The sequence below is a fragment of the Pezoporus occidentalis genome, unplaced genomic scaffold (genome assembly GCF_034315485.1).
Source record: "Pezoporus occidentalis ecotype Australia unplaced genomic scaffold, CSIRO_AGI_Poc_V1 ctg45, whole genome shotgun sequence".
Lineage (NCBI taxonomy): Eukaryota > Metazoa > Chordata > Aves > Psittaciformes > Psittacidae > Pezoporus > Pezoporus occidentalis.
Genome location: NW_026915780.1, coordinates 7,207,647 through 7,232,393, shown reverse-complemented (window position 1 = coordinate 7,232,393; position 24,747 = coordinate 7,207,647). Strand labels below are relative to the sequence as shown.

Here is a 24,747-nt window from a genome sequence, read left to right as displayed (position 1 = left end):
AAACAAAAGCTCAAAAGGAAACTAACTATGGGATACAATTCTTTTCTCCCCCAAGGAAAACAAGTAAACTGTTGGTAGACAAACAAAGATTAAAACAGATTATTTAAATGAAAGTTTATTAACAGCCCAGGTAACTTAGTTCACTCTGTTTAACACATAAACTGCTGTCTTGTGCAATGATTTGAATACACAGGAACTCAGCAAAGCTACAAGGAGCCAAATGAATTCAAGCATAATAAGTGCCCATGGGTGCACCCATTTTGATTTCGTTACTCACATTTTCTTCACCCTTTTGTTTATTCCGTTTCATCTTTCCCCTGAAACCTTTCCCTCTTAAAACCTGACTTAGGGCACTGTAATAATTAGCAATGAGTGTTCAGTGAAAACAGAGGACTTTCAGGAAGGACAAACAAGGTGTTCCACAAACATAAGTACCCAAGAACATTCACAGTATGTATTAGTAATGTAAATGTAACTTCGAAATGAAGTAAGAAAAGATCCGACTACGTAAGTTCATAACTTTTACTGAGAAACAGATAAGCAATGATATAAATGTTTCTAAAGCACTAAGATAGTGTTCCTTGACACTTCACATTTTCATTTATATAACATGTTCAAGATATCAGATCAAAATACAGCAAAAACCTACCTTGAAGACGGCAACATGCTTGTAGGCTTGAAGTTTGTCAGAAACGGATTAGTTGAATCATAATCAAAACTCTCCTGATGAGTTTCACCGAACACACTAGGTGATTTCAAGTCCGTAGTACTGTCTGATCCCCCATTGCTCAGTTTATCTGACCTCCTGCTATCTTTTTTCCCAGTCACTCTTTCAAACAGACTAACTTTCTCTTTTTTCTCTTTTTTAATTTCTTTTCTGATGTCGACAGGTTTGGAAAACAGGTTTATGTTTTGATCCCATGTTGCTGGGCTTTCTTCAAACGGGTTCTTCTGTCTTGGCAGTGTAGCAAATTTTTGGGGTAACGAAGCACTTACATTGGTGAATGGGTCGTTTTGTGCTTCAAGTGCAGTTTCATCAGCTGTGCTGCCAAGCTGGTTCATTTTAGAAGTGTCAACACTTAATGTCCTTCTATGTGGAGATTTCAGACTCCCTGCAAAAAAAATCTGTCATTAGTATATTATCAATGAGACACTACAATATAGCTTAGAGAACCCATTTTAGCTTAGGTCTAGAAACTTTGAAATTGATTATGGATAAGCACTACAGCAATGTTTTGTTTCCTGTGTGTAAGCTAAGTTCTAAAGGAAGATAGCTATGACTAGAGTGTGGGCATTCCAGAAAGCAACAGTAACTTTGAACAATGCAAAGTATTTTCAGTTCTTTGTATAAATCAGGCTTAAAACTTCAGTGATAGGTTTAAACTTTTAAAACAGATTTTTATTTTTGACAAGATGCTATTTTGCCTAGAGTTCCCTCTAGAATGTAATGCTTCACTACAATATACTCTTAAGTGAGGAAATTAAGAAGAAAAATGCTAAATTACTATATATTATGACCACTTTGTTATCTTTTATGTTCAGAAACAGCAATTACGAGTTACCACTAACTAATGGAAGTGAAAATAAAAGGCTAGCAATAATACTTAACTTTCTGGCCTTGTAATTGCTTCATAAACTAAAGAAACAGACTTCTGAATGCTCTAATAGCAGTGGACTGTAATTATAATGGCCATGATACTTACCACCTTCATCAACCGAACCAAAAGACTCCAGCTGACGCCTAAAAAGATGAGAGTAGCCAACTGTGCTGGATTTCATTTTTTCTGCAGAGACATGAGATCCTGTTAAATCTGACATTGAATGAGCTGAGGATAACCGCTGAGGGCCCAACAGGAAAGGTTTTTTTGGTTTTGATTTCATTTGTACTTCACCACTACATACCCCTACATTTGCATCAGGTATGTGAGTACTTGGGATGATTGCAGAGGATGTGTCTGAAAATGTCCCATCATTTTTTCGACCTTTCATTTTGTCTTTTAGTTTAGCAAAAGGGGATTTGGTTTTGTCCTTCATTGACAAATCAAACATACTCGCTGTCATGTTATTCCTCATAAACTGAATATTGACTTTTATTTCTCCTCTGTCTTTAGTTCTCTTCCCTTGTCTGGACTCCAGATGAAACCACCTTAAAGGAGAGAAAGAGCAAGTTAAATTGTATTTTCTGGTTAGTTTATTAACATATCTGGGGAATATCACTGAAATTATGAAAATCAAATTCCATAGCAAAAATTAAAACATCCCTGTACTGGAAAACTTCTTTGCCTATATTTGTTTTTGAAGAAAAAACTTCAATATCTAAGCAAGCACGAAGCTCTTTCCAGAGTTCATCTGGTTTGAGAACCAAAACTAACTCTGCGGAAGCTTACTAAGCTTCATCAAAGCTAAGGGGCTCACATCTGCTTATGAAGGAGAACTGCATCTCAGGTTAATTATAAATACAAATAAATTTCATTTTGCTATTCAAAAGAACACTTTATATTTTTCAAGTGGCCTTTATTTAGCAGGGATGTTTATTACCTGCATGTATACTGCATGGCAAATATTTCATCTAGTAACCTTTTTTCCTCTGATTTTGCTTAGGTTTATACACTAGGAAACATTTTTCCCCTCTGTCCCTTCCTTCTAAACACTGGATAAGATTTATTTCAACTGTACCAACACTAGCAGTGAAATATCTGAGACTCCTGGACAGACAATTACCATTTTGGTTCTGCACCTGCAACCCCTGCTGATGTTGAGGCAGCTTTACTAGCACCAGTGGCAGAACAGTGAGCACATAGGTATATCCAGCAGGCATCCCTTCTTTTGCAGGTCATTAACGTCAGGCTTTGGAACCATGACAAAAAAAGAACAGTTCTCAAAAAGAGATCAAAGGTATAATCATCTGTTTCAAAAAGCCAAGCGTGTTTCTTTGCCAGGTCCAACAAAGGCTTCATTGATTATCCCACTGTCTTATTCATTCCCTATTGTGCTGCATTGTCCCATGGAAGCATCTGCAGAATTACGGCTCAATCTTCCTTCCACAGCTTCACCTACACGAATGACCAACAATCCCTTCTCCACACCCATCATCAAAAGCCTTCCTCTATTTCGAAAAAGGCACAAAGGCATATTTCAGATCTGCCAGCTCCAAAGAAATGCTCTAAACCCAAGTCAGGAGAAATTCATGAACTCATACTAATGCAGCAGTGCACTATCACGATGAAGTAACTTTTGAACTGGAGACTAAGAAATGAAATTGCCTATCAGCACAGATGCAAAATTGATTATGCAGTTACACATACATTATTCAATACTGCCAAATATAGAAAACAAGGGCAGGAAAGGAGAAAAATAACCCTCAATTTCCTTTCAGATTTCATAAATATTTTTAAAGGTGACAGCTGAAATCGAATTTTCAGGCAGAGATACTATTTTCTGAGCTGAGAAAATACTTCTCCAAGTGACCCATCAAAGAAGTAACAAAACAATAAAGAGTATTAGGACTTTTTTTTGTTGCTTTGTGATGTCCAAAAGGGTTTTTTTATCCCATACTAAAGCAGATCAACTCTGTCCTGGCAGTGGACAACGTGAATCCAGACCAGTAGATCCAGAAGGTCAAATTGGTAGGAGGACAATTAAACTTTCAGGAAGAAAGCTTTTCTTCTGTTGTGAGGTAACTTCATTTATATATTTTAAGTTAAATACAAAACCTGAAATATGCTACGTGTCCGAAGATAGATGGATTGCTTTTCTTTTTGGTTAATAATGTTTCCCTTCTTGGTAACTGATTCCAGAAACACTTTAAGTCATCTATAGAGTTGTTACAGAAAATGCATACAATAGAACCCAGGGGAAATCTTTTTTGTGATATATAATACATAATATCACAAAAACTGGAAGACAAGATAGCCTACTTTCTTTAACACTTTCCTTTGAAAGATGTTCATATATTTGCTATAAAAATAAAAACAATACACAGCCATAATGAGCAAGCCCTTGCTCAGACAGATCTTGCCCGTGCAGGAAAAAAAAACCCAAACCAAAACCCACCCTGAAAGTGAGAAAGTCCTCCCCATGATTCCTTAGACAGACATGAAACGTAAGTATAAACAAGGTTTATGAGTGTTTTAAGAGGCTTAACAGGCAGAGAGGAACTCACTGACATTCAAGTTTAATGGCTCAGCCTACACTATGAGAAAACATATTCCCTCTCTCTCTCTTTACCTCCCCTCACAGGTCCCAAACATTAATACTGTACCTCTGAGGAGACTGATGCATTTTAATATATTTCTATTTAGGAATTACCAATAATTTAAATTGATGAATGGCACTCACTAAATTGTTTGAGAACAATCTAGTGACACAAATTCTTAAGCCTTTGCTCTGTAGAAGAAAGCCTTTTCTTTTAAAACTTAATTTAATTCAATGATTGACATTCTTATCATGAATCAACAACCACTTTGTGCCACTACCAGTACTCACCTGCTGCTGGCATACCTCTGCGTACTACTTTGACATCCACCAGGTCTGAAGGAGACAATTCCAGCACACAACTAATACAAGCCTTTGCAGCTTGTACATTTGTTTTCAAAGCAGACTGTGATGAACTTGACACTAAAAGTAAGTTCAGCTGGGGAAACAAAGAAACTCTCCTTACCTAGAAGATAACAGAATGGCATAAGGGACTGGACCTCTTACCTGCTGGGACCAGGTTCAACACTACTACTGATTCCAACAGAATTTAATCATAAACTCTTTACTCCAGCAAAATTCCTCTGGACTTCAGTGGAATTCCTACTTGAATAATGAGCGCCGGATCAAATCTTTGTATAGAAGACAGATATTTAATTTTCTTAGGCATTTCAAGGAGGTTTCTTTGTTACCTTGGAGAGTTTATCTTGTTTTAGTTATAATGAAGGTTCCATATGCTTCAGCTCATAACAGGACAATATGAGAAGCAGACTCAAATCACGATTTTCTTCAAATTCAAAGGCAAATAATTACTTTCTTAAAACAGATGAGAGCAAATGCAGGCAATGCATTTGTGTGGAGCTGCACGTGAATGAGCAACCGAGTCCGTAAATGGTTCTTATTAGAATCTGTTTCTACAACACATGGGCGTGAGCAACAAATAAGAAAAACAGCACTGTATGTAATAGAAAAAAAGAACTGGAAAATGAAGTCCACTGTTTTCCGATAACAACATTTGGGTCCTAAAATACTGAATTCCACTCTACCACTGCCAATTTAAAAAATTGTAATGTATTATAAAAGCCAATAAAACTTGCTATTTTGGTTTTGTTTACAGTACTTTTAGCCACAATAAATGCTCCATTTGTCAGGCTGCCATGAGCTTATTCTATAGAAAGCCTGTACAAAGTAGGAAAATAGCCAATAACATACATGAACAAAACAGGGTGGCTTTTATGAGAGCAGATGCCCTCTTATTTAATAACCAAATATTACATCCAGTCTTGCAGACAGTCTTTATTTAAACAAACCTTGTACAAAGTCTGGCAAATTTTGCCAACTTCAAAGGAAGCCCTACTGCCTCCTGAATGACATTGATACTTCTTGCTCTCACCTTCAAATGTTCTGTAGGACAACGTCCTCCAGACACCCTCTAATTTTGACTTTTACCCTATGGTTTCCATCAGAATAACCTTTGCTTCTTTTTCTCATCTGTTCTGAGTGAGCTAATGGGCTTTCCCTGTCTTGCACAGGTTCCTGATAATTCTTATTTTGTAAGTATTACATAAATTACCACTCTGTATGCTGACAAGTTTTTTGAACATGTAAAAGAAGATCAACATTCAAGGCTGAATAGGGAAAATCCTGCCGACCAGTCAGCCCTGGAAAACAAAACCCGTATCTGAAGAAACGTGGTTATTTTCTAACCAGAACAAAATTACTCCATTTTGGCCATACCTACAATTAGGGGTGGAAAAACCAAACTCCCTTAATTCTAAGAAAGACAATAACCATCTTCTGCATACTATTAAAGTAAATTGTGTAGTATTAGCAGTTGTGAACCTTTTACCTTAGTAAAGATTGACAGGAAGAGCGAAGGTGGAAACTGAAAAAAGTTACTATAAATAAGTAAGATACAAAATTCTGGCCTGCCTATTCCATCCACATAGCTAGCAATCTACAAACAGACTTATATTTTCATCACAATGTCTTCAACTTCTGATTTTTTTGCCATTAACTTGGTTTTCCGACTCACCTTTGCTTGTCTGTACTATTCTCATTGCACCTTCATCCTGCATTCAACAAATATTTTGAAACCAGCATCTTGTTTCATTTGTAATAGAAAGAAACCGATGTTGATGTGTCTTATCCTCCAAATCTGCCATGCAATTTGAGAGTTCCAAGCCCTAGCCCTCTCCTTTGAAAAAGCATCACTCAACCTATTCTGCTCACTATGTAACGGTGAGCAGGACAGACTGACACTATGGGTAAGAAAAATAGTAACACTACAGGTAAGAAAAATAGTAACACTACGGGTAAGAAAAAACACTATGTGATTTTAATTACGTTTTAATTATGTACTTAAAACTTTTAACAGCCTCCAAAACCACTGGTATACTTGTCTACCAATTTCAACAGGAATTAGAAGTTTTCTGGCCTGCACATTCCACCTGGCCATGACAAATGTCCTTCTAACTCTGTCTTCTTGCCAGCACCGAAGACGGAAAGTATTGAAGGAATTTTCCCCATTCATTTTGCTGCTTCTCAAATACGCCACTCTGACTCTACCAGTAAACACCTACTGAGCTGATCTAATTTTACTTTGCTGAAATTATTAGACTGAACCCCAAAATTTTTGTAAATTCCTCATTTTAATTCACATATTGCCTAAGGAATTCTGGAAAAAGCCACAATATCATCACAGCATCCATGAGGCTTCTAACCTTGATTTTACAGGTACAATCAGCATCCTAATCTGCTACGCAGTGACAAGGACAATTTTCTACACTAGCAGGTACTTCTAAAACCACCCCTACAAATGACCATCAAAATCCAAACGACAGAACCTGTCCATCAGGTGTCATAGGAAAGACGTACTCCATCACTTTAGGTTTCTACATTCAAGCTAGATACACCAAAGAAACTTGCTTCACAAAATCCCACTAACTTTACATGTCCACAGCTAATGGCTAAAAAACAACATCCAAAGCCCAGAATTAACATTTTCATTAGCAGCAAAAGCACTGTGAAAAATGCATAAGTATGTTTTTTATAAATCATTCAAATACCCCACCAACAGACTGTCCCAACCAGTCAGTAAGGAGGAAAATTATGGCAAGGGGCTGAGCACAGACTACATCGTGTATGAGGGGAAATGAAGAAGAAAACAGATTCTTTATTAAAGTAAGTGATTACATTCACCAAGATGAATACTATTACTTTCTGGAAGCCAACTGAAATGAGAGGTACAAAGAAGAGTTTAAAAATAAATACTACAGAGTGACATTGTGACACCAAAAAACATATGGGAACTGACACATATCATACCACCCTCACTAAGGGGTGAGCTAACATCAACTGGAATCAAAGTAATTAAAGTGATCTTAGTTTACTTATTATTTTGGCTAAAGACTGTGTGCGAATACTTTTATTTTAGAAACAAAGTAACTGAAAGTATGAGAATTAAGGCCAGTTATTTCAGTTGAGTTTGTGTGCAAGCATGTGTGCACACAGAAAACGGAGAAGTATCTCAGTCCAGATGGCACTCAGACTCTGACTCAGAATTATGACTTATTCAGAGGATGTGCTTGCATTTGTTGTCGAAATGTAAATGTTGGGAATGTTACTAGATAATTTGGAAATACAGCTATAATCCCGTAAAGCTACAAAACTGGGCGCAACTTTCTGTTCCCTGCCCAAGCCTCTTTGTCTTCTGTTCCTCACTACTTTCTTTCATTTGTTCTTAAATTTACTTAGTACCAAGAAAGCAACAGCACAAATACATATGGATCCTCCACACTGCTCATTATTTCTATGCCTTTAGCAAACTTTTCAGTTACCACTCTTCCCACTTTTGACTAGAGAATGATTTTTTTTCTCTTACTTTAACTGCAGCATTTTGATAATTTCTGTCACAGTCTTCCATTTCCATTATCATTGAATTTTATCACCTACAATACGTTTTTCTGGTTTAAACTAAAGACTCAAAATTAGTCAATAATAAAGTCTTATGTTTTGTATAATTATTATTTTTTTAAAGGTACTATTCATTAACAAAGCCTGAGCCCATGACATACTACTTACTAGTTATTTGCTTGTTCATAATTGAAGTATTTGAAGCCACCCGTTGCTTTATGCTGCTACAGATGAGCGGACAGAGCAGAGGCAGTCCAAGGGGGATCTGTCCATGCCCACGAGGGAGGGTGCCAATAAGGAATTCACATTAATTCTCATATGTTCCAGGAAGCTCAGCAGCACTAAAGAGTAAGTGCTTAAAAGACAGGGGTATTGATCATGGTCAACCATTAAATCTGTTTGTCTGTTTGCTCAGAAGCTGGCTTTGACTATTTATATGATCAATGTAAGCAGAGAAGTATCTTAAATAAGGCCAAGATTCCTTAGCTGTAATGTGCACAAATAAGTATTTTTTACAGCACTGCTGGGGAAGGGGAGTGTTGTTGCGACTTTACAGAAAACATGGAGAAGGGGAATTGAGACACAAATAAAGGACACCTCCCTCAACAAAGTTTCTGTAAGAAATAACAACTCTACCATCGCCTGCCTTCCTCACATTTATAACATTTCATGCAAGTGTTGCATCTTAAATCAGCTGAACGTACAATAAAAGTAGCTTTCCAGGAAAGCTAATAATGGAATGGGCAATGAAGAGAGTGGAATTAGAAAACAACGACGACGAAGCAAATGCTAGGGAAATTAAGTAACATCATAGGAAAAGTTAATGGAGATTTGTTCTTCTATTGCTGTCTATTTAGCACACAGGAGAAAAAAAATAGCCTAAGCACGTTCATTAAGAAAAACTACTGAAAAATACTCAATTAAGACATGTCAATACATGAGTATATTTTATTCTATGATAATTCATAAATTTGTTTTGATGCTATGCATTGTCAGATCATCAGCAGTATTAAGGCAACTACGAATAACTGAATTATTACAAAACTATATATATACAACACAGTCACTGATCATCATTTGCATCAAAACTGCAAGAGCAAAAGAGCTATATTTATTCTGCAACAGCAGGCGAAAAAAAAAGTTCATGTATTTCTCAGGATGAATTAAAAAACCCCGCACGATTTTCCTGTAAAATATTAAAACCATGTCAGAAATCTCAGATAATAAAGCAGTATCGCCCAAGCTTTTTGAACTGTTAAAAAAAAAAAAAAAAATCAGTAAAATCTCTCAGCATCTGGAGCCTACTTTTCAACTTGAGAAAAGAGCAGAAGTAAAAAGAGCCCATCTATTTTCAACTACAGCAGAGATGAAGAGACACAAATTTATAAGGCTAATACAGTGTGATGGGCATTTTTGCACCAAGATAGAAAGAAAATGAAATAAGATCCTGCAAAAGCGTTGGCTGAAGTCTCTGGAAGAGACCTAGTAAGGGACCATCTGAGCCACATCTGGATCGAGCCGCTCCAGGAATTTTCACTTTTAAGAATTAAAAAAATCATCAGTTTCAAAAAAGAAAGAGAAAGGACATTGAGGGATGGTGAGTAGAAAAACTTCACTATCAAATTATAGCAAATACACTGCTTTGTTTCACTAAGTCTTGTGCCGGAGCAAGTTTAACAGAACACAAGACATGCAAATCCTATCACGAGGCCTCCGCCTGAAAACTTTACTGCAAAGTATTTTCCTTAAGATGTGAGGATCTACATAAGCTGTACAGAAAATAAGGATTACTTTTCCCTAACATAATGTTTCTGAAGCTGCAGTGAATTTTTAAATTCCTTTTAATTTTAAAATATTAAATAATATATATCTATATATACAAAGAGCTGAATGTCTCGCAGCCCACGGTCTTCCTAGGAATTCAAAATCAGCTGGTAGCCTTCACTTCTCATACCTCCTCACTAAAAAAGCACTAGGGAATTGCTGACAGGGTTCAGCATTGTGCAGAATATTAAATATCTTTTTTGCAATACCCTGGTGACTCTTGAGCCTGTCTCTTACAGCACCATATGTACAGCTGTGTTGGAAAGAGGAAGCTATTAAATATATTAAAAAGTAGAAATATTACCAATAGACACTTCATCAAATAACTGGATCTCATTCATCCCCAAACAAAGCAAGAAATGTTAAGGTTACATCAACATAAGAAAATAACTCTGGATTTAATAACACCACAAGCCTGTTGAACATATTTGAAAGTAAAAACATTGCTTAATAAAACAGATTAGTGTTTCTGAAACAATGAATATAGCTTTCAACCATCAGAATGCTTTGGTAACAAAGACATTGGACTTGGTCTTGAAAGGCACTGCGTGTCTCAGCTCCCACACCACAGTCACAGCTAGGTCTTTGGGTCCAAATATATTACCCTGATTTTACTGGCAACACAGGACTAGGAATTTTTTGTATCAAAAAGGATTGAATAAAAGGTACAAAAGGAAGAATGTTTTGTTTGAGATCGCATTTGCAAATCTACTCTTGAAAGTTTGCCCTCCTCCCACATGCATGGACAAATATCACATCTGCATCTTCAACTAATGCTTAAAGGAGACAGCAACAGCACACCCGCATTGCATGAAGACAAACACATAGACAACCAGGAGACCTTTTCCAAAACATCCAAACAGGTAAGGACTATGAATTATTTTTTCAAAAGAGCGTTTCTAAAAGGAGATTTTCCAGGTTTCCAAGCACCTAAAGACCCCGACAAGAAAAGTGGTCTTTCAGAGGCTCCCATCTCATAGGAATTTGAGTCGGCATTAATACTGAAGTATGTGCTGCAAAAATCCCACTAACCGCCTAGCCTACTTTTACACTTACTGAAGACTTTTACAAGTACGGCTGTTCGGCTTTAGAAGCCTAACACCCATCCACTTTTAAGAAGATCTACAGTCTTAAATGCTCAATAACTTCTGAAAACAGGACTTAGGCTGTTTGTCAGAATTTCCCCGTAGGCTCCATCTTCCGCAATGCAGCTCGCAGGCAAAGCGCAGCGCACGTTCACATAGCATGAGCTCCTCTCGCACTTCAGAGAAAGAAATGAAAAAATAAAGAACCCCCACAAAGCCTTTATATGAAGTGCCACTTCATATAAAAATACTGAAGAGACATGCCTGTTTATTTAACTAGCACCAGGACTATGTTAATTACCCAACTCTCAGGTTTTTGCAGTATTTTTGTTAAGACTCCAATACTACTTTTGCTAACATTTGTGCATATGGTTCCTCAAAGAGAAAAGAGATTTTGTTACTCACAGTAATACATGAATAATTTACATATTTTCCTCCAGCTTCATTCATTCACTTTTTTTTTTTTTCCTGTAGGTGTTTAAACTAAGGCAGTTGCCTACTGACTGGTAAGATAATTACAACTGATGATTAAGGAATATTTTAAGATGCATGTCTGAAGAGCACTGAAACTTCTTGAATCAAGTGTAAATAGAAATTCAGACCCTAAGGCTACAGGCATTCACCATGTATTGCATAAACATAACTGGTTTGTCCTTAAAAAGATAAGCAATTAAAACGTATAATACTTTAGCTCATGAACCCACAAGAGATTCTGCACAGACATGTTCTTTCCTATTATATGGTTAGTGAACATACTGCTTTGCTAAGAATTTAGTCAACAAAATAAAACCCAACACCAGGTCAAAGACAGCTTTGACTTGTCCCTATTGCTACTTCAACCTCTGCCACCACGCATACGCAGGAGCAGGTTTTGAGATGGTTTCTGCAGAAACAGTTGCCTGACCAACAAGACCTGGCTGGTGGTGCTGTTTCATCCATCTCCAACTGCTCAAGACCCTGCTGGAGGTTCAGGCCTCCCCACCACAGCTAGTGACAGGCAATCAGTCAGTTTATTCATGTTTCAATCAAAGTCCAGCATCTCACTATAGACCCACCATTACTAATAGAAGAAATACAAGACTTTAATTAACAGCTGGGGTTCAGGCCTTTCTACTCTACCTAAGAGACACTAGAGGAGGAAAGGCACCTGGGGCAGGAACTTTTAACCACTGCAAAAAGATGCGCCCATGCTCATACGTCACTGCCTACGCATTCCTAGCTTGCAGTTCTCCGTGATGCTCTTGGACTGCTTCTGTGGGATAAGCATAGCTAAACCAAACACAAATCACACAGTCACAGGCATGCCTGCAATACCTTTACACCGACGGTTTATTCCAATACACGTTGAAGGATAAATTACACTGGTACCAGACATCTTTCTGCAACCATGTCTTAACAAGAAAATATAGCAATTTTACTCATTTAGTTACAAAACCCAGAGTTAGTTATGTTTTAGACATGTTTACAGTTCAACCTAATAAACTGCTGTGATGCTTATTAATAAACTGCTGTGATGCTTATGGTGGGGCTTTTTTTTTTCCCTTTTTTTTGCATTCCAGTGTCAAGAATTTGCTGGCAAACAGCAATTTTATTTGACAAAGGCTTATGTAGGCAATGATGGAAGCAACTGCAACAGCACAAATTTCCCTTCAGCCTTCTCTGTTGAGGCCTGCAGTACAGAACAGCCTGCAGGATTGTGGCCTAGGACTAATGAGGCTCAAGCACTGTGCTGCTGGGGTAAGCCACCATTACGTCACAGTTCATTGACCACTAAAACATAAATATAGAATGCTTAAAGACGTTTGGTAGCAGCAAATGAAGGAAAACATTTTTAAAGAGAATGAAATCAGGCTTCGAGGGAGTCTGTCTCATACATGGTTCAAACTAAGGCAGCAGCTGATTGGGGATATGGCCCTGAGCAAAACAAAGCAAAACCTTTAGAAAAACAGACTGTAATGAGTTCACGTCGCACACAGAACTGTCAAAAAATGTTAATGTTATTGACAGTTCTTCCCTGTGCAGGGCAACCACTGTGATTACAGTAAACTCTCTAGAAGAGGTCAGGCCACAATGGCGTAACTGTATATAACATAACATAACTTTAGGGGCTTTGAACACCCCACAGAAGAGAGAAACATGCCAATTTCATTTCAAAGCACGCTGCCACGTAGGGCTACTATTTCCCATCCTCCCCAAGTGTACAAGGAATACAAATTATAATGAAAAAACCCAACCATCACTTACTCTGTTTTCCGTCTTTGCTTGTCTTCAAATATATCATTCAGACTGATGGACACCTGTCCCAAAAACTTGTCCAGCCCCACCAGCGACCTGTGCATGACAATCAGGTACAGGATGTATTTTTCTGGATTCTCCTGCATGAGTAATCCAGGGAGCTCGAAGGAGGCCTCCTCCTTCCATACGGGATCCAGGGTCTTCTCGGCCACCGAGGTGGAGTACTTCTCCTTGCCCAGCTGTATGATGGTGTAGGCATCGTTGCTGCCATTTTTACCTTTTGGCTTCAGACCTTTGGCTTGAAGGACCGTAACTTGCACGTGAGTTGGGAACCACTTCTGGGCTTGCTCTGCCAACATCATCTCTGACGATCGCAGCAGCAGCAATAACAAGCACAAAGTCTCTTAAGTCTTCAAGTTGCTGCGTTAAGGGCACTTACGCGTGGCGAGACACCTGTCAGGGGCTCAGCGTGGTCCTTCCCGCAGCGCTCCCGGCCGACGGTGGCACCCACCGGTCCTCACGTCCCCCCCTCCCCACGCAGCCCTACCTGCGACTCCATGTCCCCCGCGGCACCGACACTACTGCTCTCCTTCCCCCCGCTCCCTTCCCGCTGCCGCCGGCCCGGTTCCCCGCCGCTCCCAGCGCATCCCCCGGGGCAGGGCCCTTCCTCCGCCCGGCCCGGCCCGTTGCGCCGCGGTCCCCTCAGCGCGGCCCGGCCCGTTGCGGCCTCCGGCGGCCCCTCCCGGCTCGGAGCCTGCGGGCGGCGGGCAGCGCGGGGCTGGGGCTCGCCGCCGCCCCGCTCCCCGCGGGGGTGTCGGGCCGGGCTGCCGCGGCCGTCACGGCGCTGCCCTCCCTCCCTGCCGCCCGCCTCAGCCTCTCGCCGCGCTCTCCCCCCGCCGCCCGGCCTGACGGGCCGGCTCTGCCGCTTCCGCCTTCCCCATGCTGCCAGCGGCGGCGGCGGCGGTCAGAGGGCAGAGGGCAGGGTTCGCCCCCTCCCCACCGCAGCATCCCCTCCCCTTCCCCGCCGGGCCGCGCCCGGGCACCGGGGACCGGCGCTGCCGAGGGCACCGAGCACCGCGGCGGGCGGGGAGAGGCCGGGGTGCCCCGGGATAACGGGGAGCTGGGCTCCGGGGCCCTCTCGCCTGAGATCCCTGTCTTGTTAATTAATTCGTCGCTAATTTTATTTGTAGAGGGGAGGGAGATCTCTACGGGAGCTGTGGGGAAGAGGGAACGTCTGTAAACAGCCGTTGTTGTTGTTAATAATAATTATTATTGTGTTATCTATACGGGGGCTTAGGGGCAGCCATGGAGCTAGACACAGGCCTGTGCGGCTCCAGAGCAAGCTGTCATCCCCTCCCGCTGCCACCTACATCAGGAACTTCTTTCTTTTCCATCCCATCGCTCACCGTGACAATGCTGTTGGATTTAAATAAGTGAAAATAACTCAGGTGTTTTGAGGACACATCGTTTTGTTGATGGAGGGTATGTGTGTCTATGTGTGTGTGCACACACACCTGTAAGCAGAGTCGCAGGTATTAGCTTTGTTTCTACAATCAGAGAAGCCCACGTAAAAGAGGTTTGCTAGGCTGTGTATCCCACCCCGTCACAAGCAGGGAAATCAGCAACCAAGTCAGATAATACTTCATCCACCACCCCTCACTCATGAGTCCCTGGTCCCTGGCTCACGGGTTAGTGAGCAACAAAAAGCTTGGGAGACCTTCTCATACTGCTGAGACCTACAGGAAATTAAAAAGTTAAAGCTGAAAGCCATTAGGGAGGGTAAAGTACAATGCTAACCACAGTGCTTAATGCTGAGCGAGTTATTGTCCAGGGTCACAAGAGGTTGGGGATCACCAGTCTATACAGTCATTAGTCCAAGCCCCTGCTCACATTATCTCTGTACACAATTTAAATAACTACTTAAAAGACCCTTAGGTTTTGACTGGAAAAGATATTTTTCTGCTTGCTGTGGTAATTGGTACAGTGCTGGCCCTTCTTTCCATTCACAGTGTCTAATTTTTGTTGATGTCAGAAAGTAGATGGTCCATAATAACTTCAGAACGTGGCTTGGGATCATTTTTAGACAAAAGCATGTGAATGGATTATCTAGGGTAGCAATTTCTTAGTTATAAATGGTGTGGTTATCTGCCTTGCTTTGTACTGGTGAGATGCTAACAATCAAGTTAAGGCTGCGTGTTAACTCTTTGGGATAAATTGCCACCCCACTCGGGTGTTTTTCCCAAATGCTTTGCAGTGAGCTGTCAGTGGAGCTCCCAGGGTGAGCTGCTGCGGTTGGGGAAAGAGTAGCAGCATTTCAGGCTGGAAGAGCCAGGAAGGATTATAGTGACAGTGTTCTGCAGGAGAGTCAGGCCATGGGGGAAAGCCACAGGGTTCTTGTTGGAAACCAGGGAGACATATGTACACCACAGTATTTCTCAACTGAATTTTACCACATACAAATTCTGTTTTAATAGAATCTTTTTCATTGCACTAAATAGAAACCAAGCATGATGCACTCGTCAAATCAAAACAAGAGATGAATTTTAGGTAGGCAGAATGTATTTATTTAATCAGAAATTTAAGTCAAACATCATGTCTTATGTGCTGCATTTTAGGGAAAGCTTCATGAGTTCTTACAGCAGGCAGGGCTGTGGTCTTTCCTTGTCTTTTATTGGTATTCTATAATTTCTTGTTACTGTGACTTTCTAAACAGGGGCTGGCTGGAATACATATGTACACATACGAGGAGATGTGGAAGAACTTCTGTACCTCTGCATACAGTTTATCAATACAACAACAAATCTGCCTTCCCTGCTTTAAAAACATAAGCAGATTATGAGTCCTGTAATCCTTATGCACAATCTGGCACGTGGAAGAGGAGAGCAGAGCCTTCCTCATGTCTCTCTGCTCAGCTGCTGAAGTGGGCACTGGGGAGATGCCCTCTCAACTCCTCCACCCCTGTGCTTAAAGCGAATTCTGCTCAAAGATGCACCAGATATATTTTATTCCCTCTCATTCCCCCCCTGGGGTCAAGTTGCAATCCAGCCTTTTGATTTTGTCCTCTTTGGAATAGGGACATTGTCATCTTCTTGAATGTAATGTGTGATATAGATGACAAAACATCTTGGAGAAATAATGATATCTCCAGCAACACAATGTCCCCTGGCACTGTGTTACAGCATTAATCCAGAAATTACTCAGATTCCCATTTACTACACCACCGCCTCCTCTCAGTGGCTGCATGTGCTGTAGGTTTTACTCATCACTCTCCATGATTCAGTGAATATTACATTAGAAAATCCATTTTGTTTTCTGTGCACCATTTTGGTTATGAGACTGTACCTTCCCTGTGCTTTTGCTTTTCCTCCCCACCTTGAGATCAAGCATTGTGGGTGCAGGACAAACTCATTAAAAAACAATGCAGGTCTCCTAAGACAAAAATGCCTGGAAGAACTTGTGGTAGAAATAGATGGCACACATGAGGATTAAGATTCTGTATTAAATACACCTCAGATATTCACTATTGTTCTGTGATGAACAATCACTTTTTAAACTTGCTGTCATCACTGCGTCATGCTTTCTGTCAAAGTCTACTGATGCTGAGGATGTTTTACCATAAATTTCCTGGTCCTTGGTTTAGTTTCCTATGGAGGATTTTGAGCTCAAAACATTACATTTAGAGCTTGAACCCAAAAAGAGCTCCCTTGAGCATTATATTGTGGTTAAAAGGATTTCTCTCTGAGGATGGTTGATAGCTCCTGTATCATTCTCTGCCTTGTCATTTCTTCCTGTCCTCCCGCCACACATGCAGGGTTGGAGAAAGGCAGCTGAGAAAAGCAAACCCAGAATCCTTGCTGCTGAAGAAAAAGCCAAAGTTGGAATCTCTGGCCTTAGAAAACTGTTTCTACATTTCTGACTTGCGATATCTGTCCTGTGCTCCTGGTGGCTGCTCCAATACCCATTCTCCTCACAGGGAGTGATGAGAGCGAGTTTAAAAAATGATTGTTTATCACAGAACAACAGTGGATATCTGTGGCGTATTTAATACAGAACCTTAATCCTCATGTGTGCCTTCTATCTCTATTACACATTCTTCCAGGCATTTCTGGCCCAGATGTGCAGGTTTTTTTTATAGAGGGAATTCCAAGAATTATAGTGGATTTTTTTCAATGTCAGTAATTTGAAATACCCTCTCAATTCTCCCTCCTGAGCCAACAGTACATCTGATTAAACATCAGGCTTGATATTCCAGCTGCCCTTGCAAAAGAAAATGCAAGAAAATCTTCTTGTGCTGCTGAGACAGTTCCATCTTCTGCTTCTCATTTCCAGTTGCTTACTTGCTAAAGAGGATCAGAGCAATTGTGTGTGCTTGCAGTGGTAAACTGTAGCAGATAATTTGGCAATTTAATTTCTCCCTGATTTCTGCTTATGAAGTAGGAAGCATCTTGTTGTTTTTTTTTTTTTAATGAAAATGCTATCTCTTCTTTGAAATTATTTGCTGAATAACTCTTTGTTGGCAGATCTCAGGCGATGTGTTTGCTTTGAACGTTGTGTAGTTGTGAAGCGCAGGCTGGTTTTGTCTAGGCATGTAACAAGCTACTGCTTTCTGCCTAGCTGACTCTTAACTTTCAGTAGCTGTTGCAACTGTCCAGATTGCACATTTTCTGGAGAGACTATGCAAATTTTGAGACTGAATATTGTTGTCTGTTAACTTTATCTTAGCTGTGGTTGTTTTTTCAATTAGCGACTTCTTCAGGAATTCACTGGAATTAATTGACTGCAGAAATCAAATGGCTGGGCTCAAACCCACCACTGTGAATTGGAAGGTTTTTCTCAAGCTACTGTTTTTGTCTGCTCTCTTGGTTTGAGAAGAATTCATTAAGCTAGAAGTATTTCCGTGTGAATATTAAAAGCTGGATGAATATTCATCACATTTCTGTCCTGAACCCAAATTTTGCATCTCAGAATGTTCAAGGTTTTCAGAGGCTGGGTGAGTTATGCAATGTCCAGGTTTGTGTTGTCCTGTATACCTTTCACATTTACTCTTTTGGAGTATCTCTTTAGAAGGAGGACATGCTTGCCCTCAATAGGTTGGGTTTGTCCTATTCTTTGCTTAAGATGCAATTTTCATCTCCCCTGGCTCATTCTTCACTGTCTTTCTTGCATTATTGCAATAAACAGGATCATACAAAAAGGAGCAAAGGAAATGTGTCTCTGGAAAGGGGAGCAGGAACTTGAAATCAGGTAAATGCCCACAGAATTGTCCATTGTTCTGACAGAAAAATGGTACTTTTGAACCAGAAACCTGTCAGTCTCGGAGACAGGAAAACTGTGTGTGATATCAGACTTCAAATAAATGCCAGGTACCACTAGGAATGTTGGAAGCATCATCTTTTTTGTTCATTTTTAGCTGGACTCACTTCACAGCCTTTCAACAGTGTCACCCATTATGAAGTTCAAAGAGGCTTAAATGCTGTAAAACAGTCATCAAATGCCATAATTGAACTTGCCAGTCATCCAGATTTGACCCAAACTGCCTGTGTCTCAAGATGTTAGTCAGCTGTCTGGGCTAGATTTCAGTTCAGCCTTAAGAACATGAAAACACCTATCTCTCAGCAGCTTTTGCACAAATCATAAGCAGACAAGGCATTTCACTCTTCTATCAAAACATCCCCATCATGCAAACTCCTTGAGCACTTCTAACCTGGGATGGACACACTGAACCTCAGACACACTGAAAGGCCATCATCCTGCCATACACCTAGTGAGATTCTGACTGTCTTCAGCAGTACCTCCAGGTCCAGACACATGCAGCTCTTCTAACTGCTAAGGGCTAGATTCAGATTTGCTGTTGGCTCTCCTAAAACTTCATGGAAACCTCCAAGCTGACCCTTAGAGAAGTTCAAAAATCATGGAAATGTAAACTAGAGCTCAAGCTAAAGAGTTATAATTACAAATGGAAATTGGCTATATAACATCTGTTTTAGAATCATAGAATAGTTAGGGTTGGAAAGGACCTTAAGATCATCTAGTTCTATCCCCCCTGCCATGGGCAGGGACACCTCACGCTAAACCATGTCACCCAAGGCTCTGTCCAACCTGACCTTGGACACCTCCAGGGATGGAGCATTCACAACTTCCCTGGGCAACCCATTCCAGTGCCTCACCACCCTTACAGTAAAGAACTTCTTCCTTATATCCAATCTAAACATCCCCTGTTTTAAGTTTTTTATTTTCAGACTTAAATATGTACATTCTTTTTGTGTTTTCAGTACATGTCCAATGCTTGAAGGCCACAAACAACTTCTATGCACTGAAAATGTACATAAATAATATAGGGAGGGTCAAAGATAATTTGCCATCTCTGCAGAGAATAATCTTTTTTGTGCTTGACAGAACCTAAGAAACATTAGCAATCAAAACAACTTCAAAATGATGACCTTCTTTCTGGCTTCCTAATGAATTAGAAGTTTAAAAAAGAGATTTTTATCATTGTCAGAGTATGAGACATCTCCAGAGGTATTTTTCCTGGGTTTAAAAAACTCATGCATTCATTCTATCTTTATAGGTCTCCTGGGATCTCAGAGACAATTACCTCAGAAATTATCCAAAGTTATCAACTCTCTGAGGGAGAATCTCAGCAAATACAAGAAAATTACATCATAAAAAAGTTCTTAGTCATGGAAGTTCTGAACTTCTCTACTTCTTTTCCCCCTCGAGGGCCTCAAAGTGCTTTACAGAACCTACATATACAACATCAGTAGACTGCCATATGAGGGCAGACAAGAGGGAACTACTTGTAATAAGATTAAATGGTTATACTTACATTATGCCTTTGTGTACTAAGTTAGCAGTTGCACAAGCAGATAAAGTACCTACCGACCTTAAAGCAGAGTGTGCTCCTTGAAGAGAGTGAAAAGGCCTCCTCTCAGTTTTGTCTCCTTAACTCAAACAACACATTTAAACTTCCTGCTCATTCCCAAGACTTTTTCCCAGACTTAGCTGCCCCCAGACTTCCTTCCCAGAGTTTTTCTTGTACAGAGGACTACCCCTCATGTCTCTTCTGTTGTTGAAGGGTATAATGGAATCCACCTGCAGCACTGACTCAGCCGTGATTAATCTGCAGTTAACTGCAGGGTCTCAACACCTCCTCCTGCGTGTTGGTAATAGGAGAAGCCTTCTTCCCTGATGATACAAAAAGTAAAATGAAACAACAAAACATTTTATAAGGAAGGATGGAGGTTTGATGTGTTTGATACATTTAGACTTAACATGTCTCCCTTCAAGCCTTGGTAAACCAAGACATAGATTTTTCTAACTCTTCACCCACATTGCAGAGCTGATAGAAAGCCCAGAACAATATTTGATATTTTGGGAGAATTTTTTTTTTCTCTTGCACAGTTGATGAATAATTCAGATTTTATATCATCTTTGCCTCCTAGCAATACAAATTTCAATTTGGCTTCAGCAAGGTCTCAATATAAATATGTGATTAGAGAAGGAATCTAAATGAAATTGCTGTAGTTAAGTTTTATGTGCATTAAATGTATGTACTCCAAGCACTCTTCTCTAATGTTACTTAAAACCCTCCTTTCTTTGAAGCATGGTTTATTCTTAGAAGATTCAAGCTGCTCCTAAAATTCTGCTCCCAGTAAGAGACAAATTAGATAAAAACAACTTTATGAGAGGAGAGAGCTTGCAGAGCTCATGCAAGTAGGCATGCAGTGCTGCTTGACAGCCTTCTATGCCTTTTCTGTAAGAATTATCCAATACATGCTCATATAAGAGATAAAATTTCACTTTTCCAAAATATCTGTAGTGCATCTTCTCCCCAGCACCAAAAGTTGGAAGGATCATGAAGGCTATGGGAATACTGCACATTTATTTTGGCACTGCCTAATGCTTCACGCATCCTGGAAACCAGCACTGGATATGTTCTCATAGTCTGGATGTAAATTAGCCATATGTGCATTAGTGGCATTATTTACAGATTGAATTGTGCAACTACACTTAGGGCTTTTGATAGATTATTTCTATACTGGGTCCAATTTTTGCTGTCATTTACAGTAATATAAATCTAGGATCACTCCACTAAAGGCAGTGGGGTAATTGCTTAGCGTTTTCTCCAGTGTAACAGAGAGCAGAATTTAGCCTCTGATTATGTGCAGCTCTTTCTCTAATCTACTAAGGCTCTTCTTTGTCCACTTTCACATTAGAATTGTGCTCAGAAAATGTACCTGCACATGAAAGCAAAGTGATGCAGTCAGGTTTAGTTGGGTTTGGAGTGTGAGTAAATAGAAATGAAAGCAGTTACCTGGTGTTGCAGTCTCTTGTTGGATATATAGCTTTGCTTTTCATGCTGCTTTGTCTTTGCTTCTAAAAGCGTAAGTGCAGTGGAAGTTTGCCACCGGAGCTCTCTCTTGTTGAGCCTCACTAAAAAGTCAGTACTAACAGAATTAGGATATAGATGTCACCCTCTGAACTCCTTTGAATGGACCTTGCATTAGCAAAAGTGATTTGTTTTCTTCCTCTGGTCGTTACTTTAAGGTTTACACTGTACCTGCATGGCTTAAATCAGTGATGCTCCCCCTTTTTCCATTGATGTTTGACAGCATTGTCTATCTAACTGTGAAAAAGTAGTGAATAGCAGTAAAAGCTCTCTACAGCAGGTCTTTTGAAAATCCCATGTGCTAGAAAAATATGAAATCAAAGATGGACCACACCAGTCTCAATAGCAAAATAGAAACCATGCTAAGACGTCAGCAATTGTTCTCTAGAAACACTCTCACTGATGGAGTAAATATGATTGTCCATGTAAGAACACAGATGTCTCATCATCCAGCAACATATGATGTGAAGTCATACCAGTGCTGGATGCAACTTCGTAGCTGTGGTTCAAAAGCTCATGTAAGAGGAACACACTGGGATACTGGTTATATCTTTTTCAACTCAATGTTTCTAATGAGAAGAAGATGTCTGAATGTATTTTATGTAAGTCATAATCATTTGAAAAAATGCATTAGCAGGCACAGGTCTCATAAGTGATTTTAAATCATCTCCATATTTTGTTTTCCTTCAGCCTCTTTTTTGTTTCTTTGCTGCTGCTCGATCTCATGTTTTCTCTCCCCCATACTACTACAACAGCATGTCCACCTTCATTTACAGTGATGGAAAAGGCCATATAATTAATGCTCTACTTGGGCAATAGAATCATAGAATCATAGAACGGTTTGGGTTGGAAAGGACCTTAAGATCAGCCAGTTCCAACTCCATTGCCACGGGAAGGGATGCCTCAGACTAAACCATGTTGCCCAAGGCTCTGTCCAACCTGGCCTTGAACACGGCCAGGGATGGAGCATTCACAGCCTCTCTGGGCAACCCATTCCAGTGCCTCACCACCCTCACAGTAAAGAATTTCTTCCTTATATCTCACTTGAACTTCCCCTGTTTAAGTTTTAACCCATTACCCCTTGTCCTATCACTACAGTCCCTAATGAAGAGTCCCTCTCCAGCATCCCTATAGGCCCCCTTCAGATACTGGAAGGCTGCTATGAGGTCTCCACGCAGCCTTCTCTTCTCCAGGCTGAACAGCCCCAACTTTCTCAGCCTGTCTTCATACGGGAGGTGCTCCAGCCCCTGATCATCCTCATGGCCCTTCCTTCTCTGGACTTGTTCCAACAGTTCCATGTCCTTTTTACGCTGAGGACACCAGAACTGCACACAGTGCTCCAAGTGGGGTCTCGCGGATTAATTTATGTCAGAATCTTTTGTACAGTCTCCTGCCACTACCTGGGCCCTTCCATCCCTAGTGAAAATATCATGGACGTTTAGGTAAGGCATTAATTGCACCATTGCTGGGTTTGAGCAGAATGATAATACCTAGAGAGTGCCGACTAAAGAGGTATATGACTGACATTACCATGCAAATAACCTTTACTCAGCAAAACTCACAGGCAGTTAAAAATTAGTCCTCACAATTTAAATATAATCCAAGCCAGGATACCACTTTTCAGGCTCATTGCTGAAATGACTTCTATCATAGAAACAGAGACTACTTCAACATTTAAGTATCCAGTATGTGTTTCCAAAGTAGACATTTTTCACTGACTTTTCTATCCAATGGTAAGCCTGAAGTTCAGGGGTCTGTGCCAGAAAAGATGAGAGCAGTTGGGTTGTGCATGGCACCAGTGGGACTGGACAAAACTCCATGGACATGGCTCCATTTTTATATTTTCTACAGAAAAATCTGGGCATGGAGAGTATTGTGAAGGAAAGAGGAGGCTGTGCCCCAAGCCAAGCACAGGGCTTCCAGAGCATCAGCGTGGCTGTGAAGAGGGGATTATTCGGGATGTAGGTTTTACCATGGGTCATATACCAATGCTGATTTTACCAACTAGTTCAACTAAGTAAGGCTGACCTGCCCCAGCACATCTTTGGTCATAGGTATCATCATGATTAACAAATTTGCCCTGGCCTGAATGCCTCACCTGGCAATCCTGCACTCAGCCCAGTTCACAGGTCTTCTTATGTCAAAGAGCCACCCAGTCTATTTGGAAAGCTTCTAGGGTGAAGAACACACAATCCTCTTGTAGAAATTTTCCTGATGACTAATTAACCCCACTGTAAATCCTGTCTGCTTTATCCGTAATCAGAATTTGACCATTTTCAGCTTCTAAGTCTTGATTCATTCTCATATGCTAAATTACAGAGCCATTGCAAATCTTCTCCACATGTAGGTATTAATATATCATGATCAAGTCTCTTAACCTTTCTTTCGATAAAGTAAACAGATTAGGCTGCGTACATCTATCCCTACAAGGCAGATATCCCAGATCTTGAAATCATTCTTTTCTGATCTATTTTCAATTTTCCATGGCCGCTTTGAAGTGTGAACACCAAGACTAGTCATGATATTCCAGTAGTTTTCCCACCAGCTCACACACAGCTGTACTTCTTGTGCCAGAATCCCCGGCCCAGTAATTCTGCTGCCAGCTTAGGGTTAGGAAATTCAATCTAGGGTATTAAAACACTTGCTATATATTTTCCCTGCATAATTGGAAAGCAGTGAGAGATCAAGCAAAGGATCAAATCTGGGGGGGAAAATGTTTCCAATTCTCAAGTTAATTGTCCTGAAAACTCTGGAGAAATTTACTACAGAGATACTCTCCCATAGAGCAACTGAGTGCTGACTGTAAGTCTGTTTATGCTTTGGACACATCTGTATGGCAGCAGCATAAAGAGTGTGGCATGCTGTTTAATATCTGTCAGGCTTCTTTTTTAAACCACTTAATAAGCATGTATGTAAATTCTACGCAATAAAAAAGTTCTAACAACTAGAACAAGAATAATCTTTTATGTGGTGGCTCCCACCCTTAATCCCAGCTTCTGCATGCCAATTCCTCCCCCCACTTTCACATCCCCATTTCTTGACAGGTGCCAGAAGGTTTCAGAGTTTTCTTGCGGCTTCACCATGGGAACTGCCATTTCACCAGGA

At 40.4% G+C, this 24,747-nt stretch overlaps 1 protein-coding gene across 1 annotated transcript in view; it reads right to left on the bottom strand.

Moving 5' to 3' along the window:
- Nucleotides 1-14,045, bottom strand: part of RAB11FIP2 (RAB11 family interacting protein 2) — a 29,380-nt gene extending 15,335 nt beyond the window's left edge. The window contains exons 1-3 of the mRNA XM_062635334.1: nucleotides 13,263-14,045; nucleotides 1,704-2,146; nucleotides 650-1,112 (exon numbers count right to left, since the gene is read on the bottom strand). Coding sequence (XP_062491318.1) covers nucleotides 650-1,112; nucleotides 1,704-2,146; nucleotides 13,263-13,615 — 1,259 coding nt within the window. The 5' untranslated portion in view covers nucleotides 13,616-14,045. The remainder of the gene's footprint in view (nucleotides 1-649; nucleotides 1,113-1,703; nucleotides 2,147-13,262) is intronic.
- Between the last annotated feature and the right edge of the window lie 10,702 nt (nucleotides 14,046-24,747).